Source organism: Lissotriton vulgaris, chromosome 1_1 (assembly GCF_964263255.1).
Source record: "Lissotriton vulgaris chromosome 1_1, aLisVul1.2, whole genome shotgun sequence".
Taxonomy (NCBI): Eukaryota; Metazoa; Chordata; class Amphibia; order Caudata; family Salamandridae; genus Lissotriton; species Lissotriton vulgaris.
The window spans coordinates 1,858,665,366-1,858,684,682 of record NC_141685.1 but is presented as its reverse complement, the minus strand read 5'-3'; the positions used below and the strand labels follow the sequence as shown (position 1 = coordinate 1,858,684,682).

Below are 19,317 nucleotides of genomic sequence, written 5' to 3'. Positions count from 1 at the left end.
TTTTTGGGCTGGGTTTGTTTTGGGGTACAGGGGTATTTTTAGATTTAAGGGCTGGGTTTGGGTTTTGGGGTACAGGGGTATTTTTAGGTTTTAGGGCTGGGTTTGGGTTTTGAGGTACAGGGGTATTTTTAGGTTTTAGGGCTGGGTTTGGGTTTTGGGGTACAGGGGTATTTTTAGGTTTTAGGGCTGGGTTTGGGTTTTGGGGTACAGGGGTATTTTTAGGATTTAGGGCTTGGTTTGGGTTTTGAGGTACAGGGGTATTTTTAGGTTTTAGGGCTGGGTTTGGGTTTTGGGGTACAGGGGTATTTTTAGGTTTTAGGGCAGGGTTTGGGTTTTGGGGTACAGGGGTATTTTTAGGTTTTAGGGCTTGGTTTGGGTTTTGGGGTACGGGGGTATTTTTAGGTTTTAGGGCTGGGTTTGGGTTTTGGGGTACAGGGGTATTTTTAGGTTTTAGGGCTGGGTTTGGGTTTTGGGGTACAGGGGTATTTTTAGGTTTTAGGGCTGGATTTGGGTTTTGGGGTACAGGGGTATTTTTAGGTTTTAGGGCTGGGTTTGGGTTTTGGGGTACAGGGGTATTTTTAGGTTTTAGGGATGGGTTTGGGTTTTGGGGTACAGGGGTATTTTTAGGTTTAAGGGCTGGGTTTGGGTTTTGGGGTACAGGGGTATTTTTAGGTTTTAGGGCTGGGTTTGGGTTTTGGGGTACAGGGGTATTTTTAGGTTTTAGGGCTGGGTTTGGGTTTTGAGGTACAGGGGTATTTTTAAGTTTTAGGGCTGGGTTTGGGTTTTGGGGTACAGGGGTATTTTTAGGTTTTAGGGCTGGGTTTGGGTTTTGGGGTACAGGGGTATTTTTAGGTTTTAGGGCTGGGTTTGGGTTTTGGGGTACAGGGGTATTTTTAGGTTTAAGGGCTGGGTTTGGGTTTTGGGGTACAGGGGTATTTTTAGGTTTTAGGGCTGGGTTTGGGTTTTGAGGTAGAGGGTTATTTTTAATATATATTTACAATTTAAAAAATTTAAATTAATTGTATTAATATATGTTTTATTTTTTTAATAATAAATATTTAAAATTAATAATACATTAATAATTATTTACGTTAAATATTAATTTTATTTACTTACCTGTAATTATACTTACGATGTAATGGTATGCGTTGTAATAGTACCTGTGTTGTAGTGAATAGCGTTGTAAAGGGATCCGTTGTAACATGACCTACGTTGTAAAAAATCCGTGGTCATGGTATGCGTTGTAAAAGGACGCGTTGTAACGTCATATATCCGTCACAAATGAACCAATTACATCAATCGGTCCATTGGCGACCTCAAAAATGCTTCATACATGTAGCCTTAAATTCAATATTTCTACTGCAATTTGAAAAATTATTATTATTATTCATTGGGAGTGAAGAAAATAACTCTGTTTTCCAGATTAAAAAGTAGTTTAACCCAAAAACAAAAGTATGACTTGGGCATGGATAAAACATTTGTGGTCCTGAGCAAATGTGAAATTAATATACAGCTGTCTAGTTCATTATCACGTGCATAGTTGTAAAGTGGAAAAAATAAGGAATTTGAGGTTGGCTTCATCAAAGGTGTGAGCAGCTGCATAGCTGGGTTAGTGTGATTGCGTGTGTGTGTGTGGGGGGGGGGGGGGGGGTGAGTTTCAGATTTTCCAACAGTCATGCTGGCATATAATGGCATAATACATTATGCGGCAAGCAGGATGCGCGAGTGGGGCCTAAGGGGCAGTGGAAAAAGAGGAGTGTGGAATGGTAAGAGTACTAAGTGAAGTGAAAGAGAATATTTTGTAAAATAACTAACATTTCTTAGGGCTTTCAACAGAGATATGTAGAGTGTGTCAACATTCATGGAGAGATCCGACAGACACCTCCCCATCACCGACTGTTGGTCCCTGCAAACCTACTATTTTTTAGAAAATACATTTATTACAAGGGTGTAACACCCCAAACACTTATCCTGAAGCTACGCCCTGGGAGGGAGAACACTGAATATAGCTTGGTCTGCTGCCACCATGAATTGAAACCGTGCACCTGGTACCAGAATTATTATTTTTATCATCTGTGGCCTGACCAAGGTGTATACAAATCCTTTCCTGACTGCCAATGGGTTTGTTTCAATGTCCAAAAGCTGTCACTTGTCCTTCGCTGCTTTCCGATATCGGAGTGGTTGCAAGGCCATGCTCCATATCTCTGCAACTGGTTAGCAAGTGCCCACAGCTGGGATTGCTTCCAGTTCGCACTGAGATTTAAAATACCGATTATGGAACCGAAAGATAATGCAATACTGCAAGATTCACTTGTACATAAAAGTCTGGCCAAATTAATTATGCAGCATTGTGTTTAAACAGTCACACCTGTGTTCAAAAGGTGGTAGTTCATGTGAGCTATGTTTCATTAACCAGTTCCTCACTCAACAACACTGAATCTTTCAACTCACCTTCAGGAGAAGCGCCCGCCTCGGAATAAGTTGAGCTTTCTCTGCTCTTTTTGCTGCCGTCGCTGCTTACGGACAAACTCGACTGCAGCTTCCGGTGCATTTTCTGAGAAACAGGAGCAGAAAGCTTTCTGTGATCTGTGGTTCCATGTTTGACCCCATTGTGAATGCTATTTCCGTTACTCAAAACTGCATGGCCATTTTGTATCTTAGCAGTTTCTTCCGGGCTTTGTTCCGGTACTGAAGCGTTGGGTTTAGGAAGACGTTGAGGTTGAGCTAAAAGGTTAAAAAAAAAAGAGCGTAGCAGAAATATATTTAATTTAAACGCATTAGAACTGTGATTAGTTCTCAGACTCAATATCTTAAAAGAAAAGGAAAAGATATCGGGAGCAACAGTCAGTGGTGGCGTTACTGTTCGCACACTTTATGCATAGAAGCAAGTGGTGAAAATCCATATTCAAAAATGTTACAGTTTTATGTGGAATCTATGACATACACTAAAATACAAAGAACGATACATTTAGATTCCAAATCGTCGCAAATGCGAATTAAATAATCAGAGCTGAAAAAAGAAATTACATTTCGTGATTCTTCGAGTCAGAACATAATTCAGAAATCTCACCCGCTGTTGTTTTCTCTGCAAAGAGTGGATGTCTAGTGACCTGATTAGTACATTTTTTTGAAAACCTAGCCCCCACTAGATTCTTGCGAGGCAGGGTATTTTACAGGGTATTTTTATTTCTTATTTTGCGAAGTATCAACATTGTAGAGGAAATAAATATGTTTGTTTACATTGCCAGTTGTCGCAAGCTAGCTGATGTGTTCCTAAAAGGCCCATTTACTGCCCATTGCTACGAATGTTTTTCGAAATTTATGGTATTGGCCATCCTTTTCTTTGTAAAGTCCACATACAGTCATACCCAAAGACCTTACTCAGACGGGAGACTCCAGATTTTTATAAGCCAAAAAGTGTTTATTTTAGCAGTCACTGTCTGCCTAAATTGCTTTAGCTCCAATAAAAGCCTATGTGGAAAATACAATCCCCAGATTTTTTCCAAAATTTCTGTTTCAAATTTCAAGATGTTGGCATGGATGCAAAGTAGTTTCATTCCGTGTCATAGACTTCTATGTCAATATTAGGCATTTTCTCAGAGTGATGCAGACCTGGCAGCTTCTCCAACAATAACGTTTTTCAAAAACCATGACAAAACAAAACAAGCACTGACAAAGCCAAAAGGCTAGCAGCCAACACCAGACCTATTGTCTTTGCCAATGTTTTTTCACTAAATGCTTCCAGTATGTGCCTGATTACATCTGACAAGTTACGTTAAGACCCTTGTGCAAAAAGAAACTCTTTAAATGCAAGTGACAAAATTTCAGGTTGTGCAGACTTTATTGCATCTAAATATTATTGAGTGCAATCAAGTGTGTAGCACTCGATACATTTCAGCAGGGAAAAGCTGTTGGAGCTGCTGCAGCAAATGTTATCAGCTGTTAAAATACTTTACTAATAATGTGCATATCTTACATTTCAATAAAAGTTTAGCTAAATGCAAAATTCGTATTAGATAACTATACTTAAATGTTAGAGGCCTGCAAGTACTTAAAGTGCTGAATTAAGTTAGCCTAAGTGTTCATGTCATATTAGATGGAAAAAGAATGGATTAACACAGAAAGGCTTATTTTTAACATTGCCTAGTTGTTTGTGCAAGATATGTTTCTTCTCTTTGCTGCAGATGTTGCAACCTCAGAGCCTATTGTTAGCTATGGATTATCCATTTGTTTTGTATTAGACAATTGATAGTAAGGTCCTCACTGGGGGAAGACGAAAAGACAGGAAGAATGATTCATGGGAAGACGTTTTTGGACCTCACCGTTGTAACTTTCCAAAGACAAATGTCTGAAAGACTATCATGGTCTGAAGAGAAAGCGGCGAGTTGGCTTATTCCCAGGGGTTGCTGATATTATATTGGTGGATGAAGAGGAGGAAAGAAAATAATGCTGTAACATAGAATGTGTGTATTATATTAGTGCATATTCTTCGAGAAGGACAGATTCTTTCCCCAATATTCTGGCCAGGGACTCAAATCGGATCTTCTAGACTTCACTACACGAGAGGCTATTTAGTCTAATTCTATATGTCTGCTGATATATGACTAAATAATTTCCAGTCTGATTTGCAAAGGCTTAATTCTTATCAGAACACCATTGGATGTCTGAACTAACACCTGTTTTCTCACTAAGACCCACATTTATTTAGAATGGGGAGTTTCCTTTATGGAACATGCTTGTTGAATTATTACTATTTTGACTGGTATTTTAACACATTTTTTGTTCTATTTTATAATAAAATATTGATTGATGGAGCAAATTAACTTTTAATGCTGAAATCTCAAGATGAATGCCTAATGAATAAATAGATGGGAAACTAAAAGATTTGAAAATAAAACCCTTTTAACTCACACTAACTCTCTTTATTGACTGAAATTGAAAGTCTTTAATAATTCATTCATTATGTAGATGATTGCTCCGTATTTCTCTTTGTCGACAAACAAAGGTCCATACGACCGGTGGGAGGGATATTTAATGATTACACCCTCAGAATGAGATGTCTAAAACCCTGCTCCCTTAGAACTAAACAGGAGAAAAATACATGGCATTTGACTGTTGAAACAGGGGTATCCCTAGACCTCATTCAGGTCAGGCATTGGGACTTCAGCATTCAGAGAGTTATGGCTGTCAGTGTTCTGGAATACCCGTGGAGGCACATAATAGCCCAGGCCTAAAAGAGAACTTGTGGCACAATGGTTCAATAAAGCAAACAGGTAAGTTATGGCATTAGAGACATGCAATGCTTAGTTGATTGTCTTTGCTCCGTGCTGTTTATATCCCCTCATCTTTTACCTATTGTAAAGCTGCTGCTGTCTGCCAGACTCAGAAATTTATGGAAGGGAGGCAACAGGTGGTTATAGTTAGAGAGTAGGAAAAACCACTGCCACTGGATTAAACCATACTGTGCATGTGTAACAAAGGTTGCATCTTTATGCATCTATTACTTTCACATGCTACATGTACAATATGACTGTAGCATAGAATCTGTGTATTTGATGTAAGACAAGGGGCTGCCGCAGGTGGATACACTCCACACTGTACTCCAATGTATTTTCGCAAACTTCTATAAGCAATTAATTAAATAATGCAACCAGATTGCAGGCGTCAAAACATTTCAAAGAAAAAGTGTTAGTCTTATGAGATCTTAAAATTTTGTAGAAGGTTTAGTAGCAATTTGAGCTAGATGAATCAAAGAGATGGAATAACTATCTCAGCAACACTAAGTTACCTCTTCAGATCCAAACACATATTAGTTGACTATTACATTTTGTCATAAGTGGCATCACCAAGGCATGGGTTTCCCTATTATATCCAAATACATGAGTCTGTATTGGCACTGGACAAAGCCAGAGGTGTCCGTTCTATTAAAAGATTGGATATAATCTGGGCAGGATCTAACTAGGATCCACAATTTAATGCCTAAATTAATCTTTAGGATCCTATATTCGATAAAGTTTGGGTCAGATAGGTTTATATTGTACAACCCCGCAATGTTTTATTTTAGTTTCTGTTATATACAAGTCTAATACAAGTCTAATACAAGTCTAATACTTTATTATTATCATGCTGTTGGTGTGCCATACCTGTACAACATGTTTAGTAATTATGTGTTTTTAGTAGGGGTTACTCCCCATGTTATTAATTTAAACCTCTGTATGGGCTGTTTTTGCTATGGCCATGTGTGACTTAATAAAAAAGAATTTAAAAAACATATATATTTGTGGGAAGTGGTCATCGATGGGACACTCACTACACCAATCAAAATCAATATGAAAGGTAATACCTGCAACGGGCGAAACACAAGATCCTGTCCATGCCGGTACTATATAACTTTAAAATGCTCCATGCAGTTGGCTAAGAGAGCAGGAGATAAAAAATACTTCTGACTTGTTTCCTATTGAATCAGTATGGAAAGTGATAGAGAGACATTTAAAACTGATGTTCTTGAGTGGCCTTGTTGTAGCAGTGTGACTAGAAGAGTGTTGCTAGCAGGAGGGGACCTACTCAAGCTCCGATGTGCAAGTGCCGTACATATGTTTTTATTGAATATTGTTTTTACAATTTTGATGTAAATGCCAATAAAAACAAAGTTAAACCTAAAAATGATGTTCTTTGGGTTCAGCATGCAATGTGTATTCCACTGTACACAAAATGCTTACAGTCTACTTTACATCCCATTCTGCGTGAGCATTGTCAAATTCTTTTTCGGAATCAACCATGACCAAGTTACCTCGGTTCAATCTAATAGGCCAGCCATTATAATTTGGTGGATAGCAGCATGCTGTCAGCATGCAAATATGGTTTGGGACTCATAACGATGTCGGAAAGCATCCTGGCGACTCCTTTTCGGAATCATTTCCGACCGAATCGGGTGTGGGAAGTCCGCCCCAACCAATTACGATGTTTCCGAACACAGTTCAGTCGGACTCCCATTGACTTCAATGGGAGCCTGTGTTCCGACCGACGACACAGGCTCCCATTGAAAAAAGGGATGGTTGTGGAAACCCTTGTACCTTGTGGGGGGCACCCCATGGTGCCTGCTACACTGTGCATGGTTGTATAGAGGGGGTCTCATGGGTACCCCCACGGGCCTCAACTAGAGGCCTCAGGGTGAAGGGGCCAGATAGGGGCTCCCAAAGTCAGTTTCCAACAGCTATTTTGTGTTGGACAGACCGACTCAAACGCTGTTCAAATCCGACATCGTAATACGTCAGTTGGGAACGCGGTCAATAGACCTGTACGATTCGGCTCCGACTGACTCCGAGTCTTTGGAACCGAGTCTGAAAGACTAAACGGTTACCTTTCCATCATAATTGGTCAGTCGCAAATGTTTCCGAGTTGGTCGGAAACATAGGTTCTGACAAGGGTTTGAAAAATCCAAATCCCGTTCGGAGCCTTTCCGACCGACATCGTAATCAGCCCCTTTATGTTCAATGGGATTGATCCTTGTTTCAATGATCTGGTAAAGACTTTAATGTCATCAACCATCATGCATAATTTTCCAAATTATGGATAGCGCATCATAGCCAATAAACATAGTAGGGGGTTTTTGGGTTCAGCATGCAATGTGTAAGACACTGTACACAAAATACTTACAATCTATTTTACACGTCATTCCGCGTGAGCATAGCCACATTTTTTTTCGGAATCAACAAGTTCATCATAGTCCATAAACATAGTAGGGGGGACAATGTTGTGAAATTCCATTAAGATGTAACAAGATTACACTTCGGAGCACAATGTGGTTTGCTGGTATTTTGTGCTACAGTTTTTTTAAGTGAGCGCTCAACTTGCATAATAAGTTCTTGTGAAATGCCTGCAGGAGACTGACCTGGGCAAACCAGTCTCTCACTGTTTTTTATATAAGGTGTGCGCTTACTTAAAAATGTTCTAAAGTATTTAGTAATTCGATATTTTGAGAAATGACCATACTGCGAAATTCTGAGGTTTTGTGGTTTTGCCAGCATAATTAACAATTCACCCAAGCCTAAAATAAAACTAAGTAATGAAACCCTAACACATTTTAGCACAGCAGTGCCTTGAACACCTCGCTCTAGAAGCTTAAGAGGGAGTTAACAACTAAAAATATATTAGTTTTACATTGGACCGTTTCAGTCTGCATAACTGCAGAAAAAAGTTCATAGGCACTCTAGGGAAGAACAGGGCAAAAAGGTCCATCTAATACAAATTTTGGCACCAAGGTTCAAGCTCGGAGGCTGAAGTGGGACAGGGCATAACGAGGGGCATTTCTAGAAAACCTCTATACAACAAACGAGGGAGATATAGCACTCTGTTTAGAAAGTGGCTTGCAGGATGAGGAGGTCCTTGATGCCTTTGGTAGACTCTGCGAACAGATCGGCGCCAACCTCCTGTCTCGTGGTAAACCTGGTAAAATTACCCATATACATTTAATGGAAGCACTGAAGAAGTGTCCCAGGGACGAAGCAAGGATTAGGGAATATAGGATAGGATAGCATATAAATCAGCAACGCTACAGAGAAAAAAAAGAAATTAAGGAGCATGCATGGGAGGAGCGAATGTAGATGTGTGGGAAAACTACCAGTTCCAAGGTTTGGGAGATTGTGAATTGACCTTTCTACATAGCCTCAGCACAATCCAGGGTTGACTGTAACATAGCCCCCGACATATGGGTTTCCTACTTTAAGGGGATGTATAGGGGGCACAATATGGAGGGATCATATAGGCTTTGGGTGCAGGATGGTGACTTGTACTGTTGATTTTTAATGTAGATGAAGTATGTAATGCTATCCTTGCAACAGCAGGGGGAGAAGCGCCAGGCCCTGTTGGGGTTCCTCTAGATCTTTATAAAGCAGACACCCAGACTTGGCCCAAGGTGCTGACTCATGTTTTTAATGCAGCTTGTATCTGTGGCCCCCCTCCCACGTGGTCCAATGCCATACTGCTACCAATCTTTAAAAATGGGGCAAGGGACAACCCACTCTGCTATTGTCCCATCTCTCTCTTAGATTCTATCGCCAATATCATGGGAAATGTAGTTCTGGAGCACTTAACACCCTGCATGGACTACACCAACTTAATATCCAAGTTGAAATATGGCTTTAGACAGAGTAGAGGGACACTGGACCAGTGTGGTAACATGCAGTTGATTATGGGCAAATATAGTGCAGCCAAGAGGGGATGCCTGCACTTGGCTTTTATGGCTCTCACTGCAGCTTTCGACTGAGTAAACAGATACAAACTCTGGTCCATCCTTATGGACATGTGCATTGAACCTGAGATAGTGGCCTTCTTACATAGCTCTCACACTAACCTATCGGCCTCTGTATGGTAAGACGAGAATGGTAGTCTGTTAGCCTCAAGGGGTATCAAGAGGGGAAAAGGTGGGGGTGCATTTGGCACCGCTGCTGTTTACCTTATATATAAATAAACCGGGTAACGTCCTGACAGCTGCCTGTAATACCATCTCCAGAAAGGGCCCCAAACATGTTCCCACACTAATATATGCAGATGATGGGGTCCTGATTGTGCGGACAGCTGCGGGCTTACAACACCTCTTGAATGTCTTTATAGATTTTTGGGATTCTTTAGACCTGTCCACCAACTACACCAAATCACACACAATGACAATTGGTTGTTGGAAGGCTGCTAGGACCAAGTTTTGGGGGAGAGGGATGGAACTTTCCAAAGTATCAATTTTCCTGTTTCTTGGGAGTAATCTTCGAAGACAGAGGGACATGGTTAGCACAAAAATCCCTGAAAAATAACATTTTATGTTGGCACAACGTACTAATGCGTCCTCTGCAGGGGCCTGTGTTTGACCTCATGGTCACAGGTTCAAATCATGGCGGGTCACTCAGCCTTTCATCCATCTAAGGTCTATAAAATGAGTACCATTGAGTTGGGTAACAATAAACATCTGTTATTCAGCGCCAAGATACCTCCGGGTGAACGTGTGCTTTACAAATACACATGTTATATTAGGTTATGAGAGACCTCAGATTTTGCCAAGAGACCCGGGCCAAACATGTAAAAACCATGCTTAAGATGTATCGTGAGAATGGCCTCCCAATCGCAACTTATGGGTGTGATATTTGTGGGAGTTTCATGTGATTGAAAATAAATTTCTGCGCAGTCTCCTTGCCGTTCCTGCTAGTACCCAAAACTTTTCAGTATATGAGGAAGTGGGCCTAAGTTACATCACTGACATCATCGTCCTGGCACCCATCTTGCGGTGGCTAAAAATCTGCTCCACCCCAGCTCTTAAATTAAATCTGATTGTGACTGAGGACTGTAGATCTCTCACCGGCTCTCTTGACATAACTTCACTCAGGTATGTCAAGCAGATGTTGACAAGCGTGGGTTTTTATAGACCTGTTTACTAACCCCAGACAGCTGTGGATACGGAAGTTGCAGGATTAAAAAACTTGTTCCTAACCAGGTGGCAAAACAAAAGAAAAGGCAGTGAGTTACTCAAACCCACAGTTAGAAAATAAACTCTGCTGAAAACATGTCCCAGAGGGAACCCTATGTGTCCCTTAATCCAGGTTCCTGTGACAATATTTCGGACTAATCCATTTTGCACTTGTTTGTGTGTGATTTTTATCTGGTCTTAAGGTCTACATACATTCTTGCACTGGTGTGAAATATTTATTTCGAACATGTAAGACCAGCTTTGATGTACTTACAAATGCTGTCCTCCCCCACAATTTGTTTTTGGGGTGGCAAGTTTCCGAGCTGGAACACTCAGACTCAGGAAAGAGTTATTTATTAATTAGTGTTTTAATTTTTTTATTTCAATATATGGCGCCGTGTAGGGCTAGTACAGGGGTTGACCTTATGCTCCCACTTAATGTGTTTGGTACTGTAACAAAGCACTTGTAATTTTCATATGCCATCTGATGTAGTCATGCTTATACTGTTTTTTTATGTAATCAAAGGAATGGTTTTGGGTGGCCCTGATTATTTCCTGCTAACATACCGGACCCAATGCTAGAGGTTTTGTTGTCAAGTTCTTTTAAGTTAAACCATTGGACTGCTAATTTATACCCCTTTTTACAGTTTCCCCTGTCCTATTTAGAAGCTATTTTTATTTTAGAAATGAACTTGTGCCTGTTCTATCCTGTACTGCACCTGTGTTTTATATATTTGTTTCTATATTTATCCAGAGCTGTGCTTATGTACAGCTGTGATATGAACTGTTTTATGGGCGTTTTATATGCTTTTATTGTCTATACTGGACGAATAAAGATCTATTGTCTTGACTGAAATGTTATTATGTAATGTCATATTTAATACATTTTTATCTTGTCATAGCAAATTATAATGACTTTTTGTGCTGACCAGTTTTTATTTGTTGATCAATTTCTTTGTTGAGTAACTATTGAAAGGCAATGTGTTTATTATACTTTTGCTCCCATAAACACAATGATCGGTTGATTGTAATCGTTTTTAGCAACCAATCGGTAAAGTTTGAATACTATTCGATTTGATATGCTGGTGATAGGATGAACAGACTGAAAGGATGCTTCCAAAAACTGCATTTTCTATCCCTGCAAAGAAACTGACAGTGAGGCTGTGGTCATTTTTTCAGTTTTTGCAGAGGAGCATCCAGCCCCCAAACTATTAATGGATGAATGAAGTCCCCCTCCCCACCTTCAAAAGAGCAGATACAGTCTGTGAATGCTACCACCATTGTGGAAGCCTTCAGAGTACGACTGTCTGTGAGACATTTGGAAACAAGCAGAACGTTGGTGGTCAACATCCCTTTGGTGTTTGTGGGCTACAAAGTCTTCTATTTGGAACACATTCATAACATCTATGTAAACTGAGTGCACAAGTCATCCATTTTTGGTCCGCTCATAGTAATCTGGGTGCTCTATGTTTAGTAGCATAGTTTCCTTAGACAGACTGACACACTTATGTGCATACACTGATCCACAAGAGGAAAATGTGCATATGAAAAAGGAGCTGGGCGTACACTGATTAGGTTTATGAACTGCAAATGCCTCTTGTGCAAAGTATGTACTATGGGTGCGAGCCATTGGTGTGGCTGGGAAGTATCTTGCCATATTGCGTTTTTACAAAGGGATGTGCGCGGTGCACAACTCTTTCTCCTGTGCAAAAGCTATCTGACATGTGGCTGGCAGAGGGCAATGTCAAATTCTAGAAGAACTCAATGGTTTCCGGCTTCCATGTGCAATGGAAAACTAAATGTATTACCATTTTACCACTCAAGGTAGGTAAGAAATGTTTTTTAAATGCATTGAAGTGCATCTGGTCTTTATGGTCTGTAGATTCTATCCCACACCCCTAAGAAATGTATAAGCAGGCTCATAGATTCATAGATTCACTGCCACACACCTGATTGATGTGGATGCAGAAATGGACCATTGCCCCCAATACTACACACGTAGTACGTGGGTGCAAATGAACATTAGAGCAGAGGGTGCACCTTGGCATCTCTAATACGTGTTTAGACTTGGCATGAGTCTGGGAGCACAGCAATTCCTCTCAGGCCCTCACTCTTTCCCAGGCCACAGTTATTAAGTAAAACGTGCAAGCTCTCAAAATGTAGTCGCACATTTGTGAGGGGCATGTTGCTCATCTCAAATGTGTAGCCATATCTTCATGTTGCAGTCTCTACTCTTTATAAAGATAAAGCTAATAGAATTTTATTTAATTCATAACACTACTAAATAATTCATACTGGCTTTAAAGTAGTCAAATATGACAACGGATCAACCAATCATCAGCCTTCCTCCAGCCACATCTAATAATGCACATATTTTCTCAGTACATATCATATTTATTACCAGGTTTCAGCGAGGAGAATTAAATTGCATGGTGAAAACACTCTCGATTTCAATTAGGCATCCTGCAATGTGTCTACAAGACAGCATTACACATGACACCGACACAATTAAGACACTTTGCTATGATTAAAGCGGCCTTGTTTTAATTAAATACACATATGGCAGTATTGTGTTAGGAAATAGGGAATGGGAATAGGTAGAGACAAAACTTGCTTCAAACACTGTGATGTCGAGGGACCCGATCTCTCCCTTTAATGATCCACTTCCCTCATTCAGCTGTCTTTCGTTTTTCAGATTTTACATATGTGACAGCTCAGAAGTAGACCACAGACCATCTGGCATTTTCAGAGGTGTAACTTGTGCAAATTCAGCTCTATTGGGAACACAATGCTGCTATCTTCTGCCTGCGTTATAAAAGATACAATAGAATGCAAAACTTATGGGTTGTTTTGAATTATTCATTTCTGCTCGTACATTCAACATTTTTTACAAACTCTGCATTTTGTACTACATAATCGTACGCGTTAAAGGTACAAAGAAACTTTCTGACACATTTTTTTGTGGTAAGCTAGCATTTTGTTTGATATGTGAACTATCAACGTCTGTTATATCATTCTAAACAGACCACGCATTTCTACAAAAGATCCCACTTTGCTCAATTTTTGCGCTTGAAAAGTTTTTATTCTTCCTGTTCAGGAACTAATTCAATACACTTGAGAATTTCAAATACCAATTGTCCTGACAACATCAGAATGGGACTGGCCAGCTGCTATATGTTTGAAGGCATAGGCAATGTATTCACTTCCTGACAGAGAAACTGAACATCTAATATCCATGTTGAACAATTCAAAATGTCTTAAGAAATATTCTGCTTTCCATGGAATTTTTAATCTGAAGCAAACCAGCTGATTTAGATAGGTCAATATGTTATACACTGCTGAGTTGAATTTTCAATAAGAATTATAAATATTGGATTAATGATTCAATAGAGAGAACTTCTTTTCAGAGAAAACTAGCAGATATTGTAGCTGGTAATAACTATACATGAAACTGCTGTCTGTGGTGCAGTAATAAAAAAGGCAATATATTTCTATATCATATATTCTATTACCATGTTCCTCCGCTACAGTACATTGTCACAGGTCTCTTCGCAAAGAAGAGTTTACATGTTACATAAAAACTTTTCAGGACATTTGCAAACTTTGCACAGTAATGTATTTCTAAGCTAGATAAACATTGCCCCAGCTCTAACAATTCTAACATTTTAATAAAGAAATCCTACAGCAAAGACTTGTGAGACGTACTGAAGTATAATGTGAGTGAGGAAATATATTTAAATTATTTTTGCTCTGCTTATGATTCAATCTTTTTGGGTATACAACAACAAGGTACCTGGTTAGGGACAAAGCAGCAGGAACTACACCAACAATAAATAGCAAATAATACAAACAGTAAATACCAAACATTACAGAAGGAGACAATGGCCCACATGCATCAAGCACTTTTTCATTCGCAAACGGTGCGATTCCTTGAAATCGGCCGTTTGCGAATGCAAAAGTGCTTTTTGGGATGCATGAAGCAATTTTAGAATTCGCAACATTGTTGCGAGTTCTAAAATTGCGGGTGCTTTTAAGAAGTCGCAGATGTGCGACTTCTTAAAAGCAATGCATCATTACTTTGACAAGTGGAAATTCGCAATTAGGGTTCCAAATTTACCGAGTGGTTGAACCACTCGGTAAATTCGGAAAAAGTGTTTAAAATGCTTTAAATGTGTTTTTTTTCAACATTCATGTTTCACACACACATGTCCTTAGGACATGTGTGTGTGAAACATGATGCGAAAAATACATTTCAGGGGTGCATGGGGGGGTCCTTTGGACCCCCCCCTGCACTCATGAAATTTTCTAAGTGCCACTCGCAATTTGCATTGACTCCTATGGGCCTTTTGGCCCATAGGAATCAATGGGAATTGCGAAAATTAACTTAAGAATTCGGTATTTCTTTGGGATTCGGTAAAAATTGCGATTTTTACCGAATCACAAAGAAATACCGAAAAAAATGATGCATAGCATTTTGCACTTCTTAATTTGCGATTCCTTATTTTTCGCAAATTAAGAAATGCAAAATGACACAATGATGCATGTGGGCCAATATCCCTTGGTGGTAAAACCAACACTACAGGGTTAATGCTCGAGGAGCACATAATTGCAATGCTGAATGCACTAACAATGATGGAGAAGTGTTTTGTTCAGCTAGTATGACGTGAATTATGTCTAGTAAGAATTGATTACCAACTGCGGTTTAGATTACACTTCATTTGTATTTAGAGCCTTGGAATTTGAATATTTGGTATGGAGAATAGCCAAAATATTACCCTACATTAACGTAAAGCAAATTGTGTCTACAATTGCGTTTATTGCTGGCTGGTGTGGAAGTTTAAAAGTGCTGAAGGTATGGCAAAATTATTTTGAAATATTCTTACATCTACATTTTTTTATGTTTTGCATGTTTTAATCAATGATGTCATGAATAATGTTATTTGTGATACTATCAGTGATGTCATGTAAAAAGGCATGAGCAGTGGATGGCAAAGGGCATGATTTACAGTTCACGTAAGGAACTTTTGAGTTTCTCTCAAATATATATCAATGAAAAGGAATAGCCATATCTTCACTTTATAAAGTTTTTTCAGTGAATGATCGGGGCTTGTAATACCTACTGCATGCAGCTCACAATCAACCAGCCCCTGCTACATTCGACCTTCAGCCGTGCATAGTGCAGGCTGTCCTCAGGGCTGACACCGCCAGTGTTCGTCACTCAACACCTCCTGTGCAGCCAAGTTCCAGATGCAAGTGGTCTTAAGCAGGGCGGTGTGCAGAGCACAACTTGTTATATTCTCAATCTACACCTATATTTGTTTGTTATTCTTATGGTTGTTTACTACAGCTTCATTTTTATGAACTAAAGGTAAGTAAAGATACAAGATAAAAAAGTAAAAAAGAGAGGGAAATAAATCGCTTTTTATAGCCACATTTACTGGTAATAGAACCCTTTCTATCTGTTTTGTTTCAGTATTTTCTTCTTTATAAGTATAAATATGTTCCTCTAAAACCTTGTGATTTGTTTTCATTCAGTAACCAGATTCATGAAAAGACACAATTACAAATTCCAGTTATAGCCTGAACTAGACTAGACTTTTTGTCAAGTTCCCTATGTGGCAGATTTTTTTCTAAAGGGACTGGCCTCTGCCCAAGTCTGATGCCTTACCGCACAGGCAACCTGACCTCACTGCACACATTCTTTGGCCATGAGCAGTAGAAAGTGGCCACAGAGCTAGACTGTAGAACACATCCTGTGCTCATCCACCTGTGTAACCAACATACCCAAAATGGGATCTAGACTGCAGTGCTCAGTGAAAACCAAGGTCCTCCAATTCTGCAACTGTTACATTTACTATCAGAATGTTTACCTATGTGGAGGAAAGGAAGGTCTTTGTACTGCTAGGGATTCCACGGATGTTGCACAGTAAACTGCATTTTGTTTAGAATTTGTGGAAGACATGTAGGTCTAAATAGCCCCACTCCACATATTCTCAGAGTTCATGGAAAACTTAAAGCCCTCTATATTTTTAGTGATGACGACTTGGAGTCTTGTACTGTGTAATGACATAAAAAAAACTGTCAGTTTAGAGTTGCAGCCGACCAATTCGACCATGCTAGTCAATGGACCATGTCAGTGTACATTTGATTCATTTGTTTGCTAAAACTCAGAATCCTCTGACATTCAACGTAACCAAGCATGTGGAAAGCCTGCAATTTACTGGTCAATAAATACAAATTTACATTTTCAAAGCCACTGATACCTATGTAAATGTAAAAGCCATTTGTAAAGCGCACAGCTACCTCCAACGGAGGTGTCGTAGCGCTGTCCGTATACCGCTTAGGAACCCTTCCTGGTTTTTCCCTGTGGAATGTCCACTCCTGGGCACCCCCAAGGAGAAGCCAGGCATCCCAGCGCTGTTGGGGTCATTGTGGAGATTAAGCAAGCTATTGCCCAGAGTTGCAGAGTGGAACTCATGATTAGAATAGGCACCGAGGCGAGAATTATCAGGTCCGAGGAAATTGAGCCAAGACCCGCCGAGGCGGGTATTGAACCCTGGTCCCGGACCAGACCTCTGCATCAGGGTCTGTAGCACAAGTATCTCATTTGCATTGTATTTCTCCCCTGAGGCGGAAGCCGGGGGATCTCCATACTCTCGCTGCTTAATTTGTATGACCCTGAATCTTTGCTGGTAAAATACGTTTTTAAATCATGTAAATATTTTAAAAGCTCATTTTATTTTTACCTAGCATTTTGGACTCTCGAGTGCGAGAATCACATCGCACTGAGGCTCCCCACTATTGATCTCCCTGTCACGGCGCAGCCGAGTAAGGTGCTGACGTCGTGACTCTGACGAATACGGCCGCCATCTTCCCTGGAGGAAAGGGTTGCGGTCCAGCTGCTGGACGCCACCCGCCCTCCCAGGATACTTAAGGGGCTCAGCTGCTAACTGCCTCAACTTTGCATTTCTCCCCTGAGGCGGAAGCCGGGGGATCTCCATACTCTTGCTGCTTAATTTGTATGCACTTGATTCTTTGCTGGTAAAATACGTTTTTAAATTATGTAAATATTTTAAAAGCTCATTTTATTTTTACCTAGCATTTTGGACTCTCGAGTGCGAGAATCACATCGCACTGAGGCTCCCCACTATTGATCTCCCTGTCACGGCGCAGCCGAGTAAGGTGCCGACGCCGTGACTCTGACGAATACGGCCGCCATCTTCCTGGGAGGAAAGGGTTGCGGTCCAGCTGCTGGACGCCTCCCACCCTCCTCCAGTCTGTATAAAGGGATCATGCTTTCCCGTCCGCGCAGCGGGCGGGTGCAGCGGGCGCGCGGTGGCGCGCCAAAGGCAAACCCATCTGCGCCCGTCCGCGCCGGGACCGGGCCCAGGGCCATGACCCCATGTCCAGACATTAATTACAGCAACGCCCTTACCCTTAAATATATTAATATCATGCTGCACAAACTGCGCCCACCGCTTGCTACAAAAAGGCTGTCCGCTAGACCTGGACCTTGCCCCATTACATCCTTTGTACTCGTATCCCCATTGTAAGACAATCATCCCTTTGATGTACAAAATCCTCACTCCCACGATTAAGAAACGCCCAAAGAGCATTTTGATTGCACTCATCAATGTCCGTCCCAGATCCCCTCGTCCACTTGTGAAGCCATGCAATTTGCCATCAGATTCTCCCCATCCGATAATCTTAAAGGAGTACTCCTATACAGGCCACCAGGAGCACGGACCGAATTCCTCGCAGACTTTAGTACTATGCTTGAGCCTTTAGCCATTGAAAAATCCCTAATGGTATTAGGGGATTTTAACTTCCATTTAGAGAAAATTGAAGATATGGACACTACTTCCCTTCTATCCGGTATGAGCACCTTAGGGCTCCCTCAACTGATCAATTCCCCTACGCACGATGGTGGTCACACTTTGAATGGCATCTTTACCAACTTTGAGGGTTTTCACATAACGGATAGCCTTCCACTTAACTGGTCAGACTATCATGCAATTAGGGGCATAATTACCCCCAATGAAGTCATTACTGCCAATGCACCTATTTCCAATCATGAACCTTTTAGGTTTGGAAAGATATAGACAGTGCTACTTTAAAAACTTGTCTCATTAACTCTAAGCCCATATTATCCTCTGATCCCAACATAGCTACTAAGCAATTTCAGGACTGGCTGGGTCTTGCCACTAATTCTCTAGTACCCCTAAAACATGTAACAAGAAACAGATCCACCCCCTCTGCTCCCTGGTTTACTGAGGACCTCAGGGTCCAGAAACAACTATGCAGGAATAGGGAAAGGCATTGGCGGAAATCGTATAACGATGAAAGTAAAATGCGTTATAAGATGATGTTGGCCAAATATAAAGCAATGATTGCCGATACCAAACGGAAGTACTTCAGTGAACGGATAGAGCAAGCTAAGAACTCAACTAAACAGCTTTACGATACCACTAAGTACTTAGCTGGATATTCCCCCGACCTTACTCCTCCTCCCTCTCAATCCTTTTATGATGCATTGGGAACCTTTTTCTTTACTAAGGTTAATGATATCTATACCACTTTTTCTGCCATCATCAATAGCTCCCCAACAACCACTTACTCTACACCGTCTGTCTCTTTATTTACACAATTTAAAGATATTACAGAGGATCAAATAAGGCACACTATCTCCTCGGTTAAAACTGGGTCAGCCCTAGATCCTTGCCCTGTCAATACTCTCCTTCCAGTTATGGGTATTTTGTTACCTGCCATCACTCAAATCTGTAAGTTCAGATCTGGGATTTATCCGGAAATTTTGAAAAAAAAACTCCTCAAACCTCTTTTAAAAAAGCCACATCTTGATAAGG

The 19,317-nt window shown here is 40.6% G+C and overlaps 1 protein-coding gene across 1 annotated transcript in view; it reads right to left on the bottom strand.

The window, feature by feature from the left end:
* MDFIC (MyoD family inhibitor domain containing) overlaps positions 1-19,317 on the bottom strand; it is a 214,043-nt gene that overhangs the window by 24,241 nt on the left and 170,485 nt on the right. Inside the window, exon 4 of the mRNA XM_086919364.1 lies at positions 2,452-2,724. Within this exon, the coding sequence (XP_086775490.1) occupies positions 2,452-2,724 (273 nt within the window). The remainder of the gene's footprint in view (positions 1-2,451; positions 2,725-19,317) is intronic.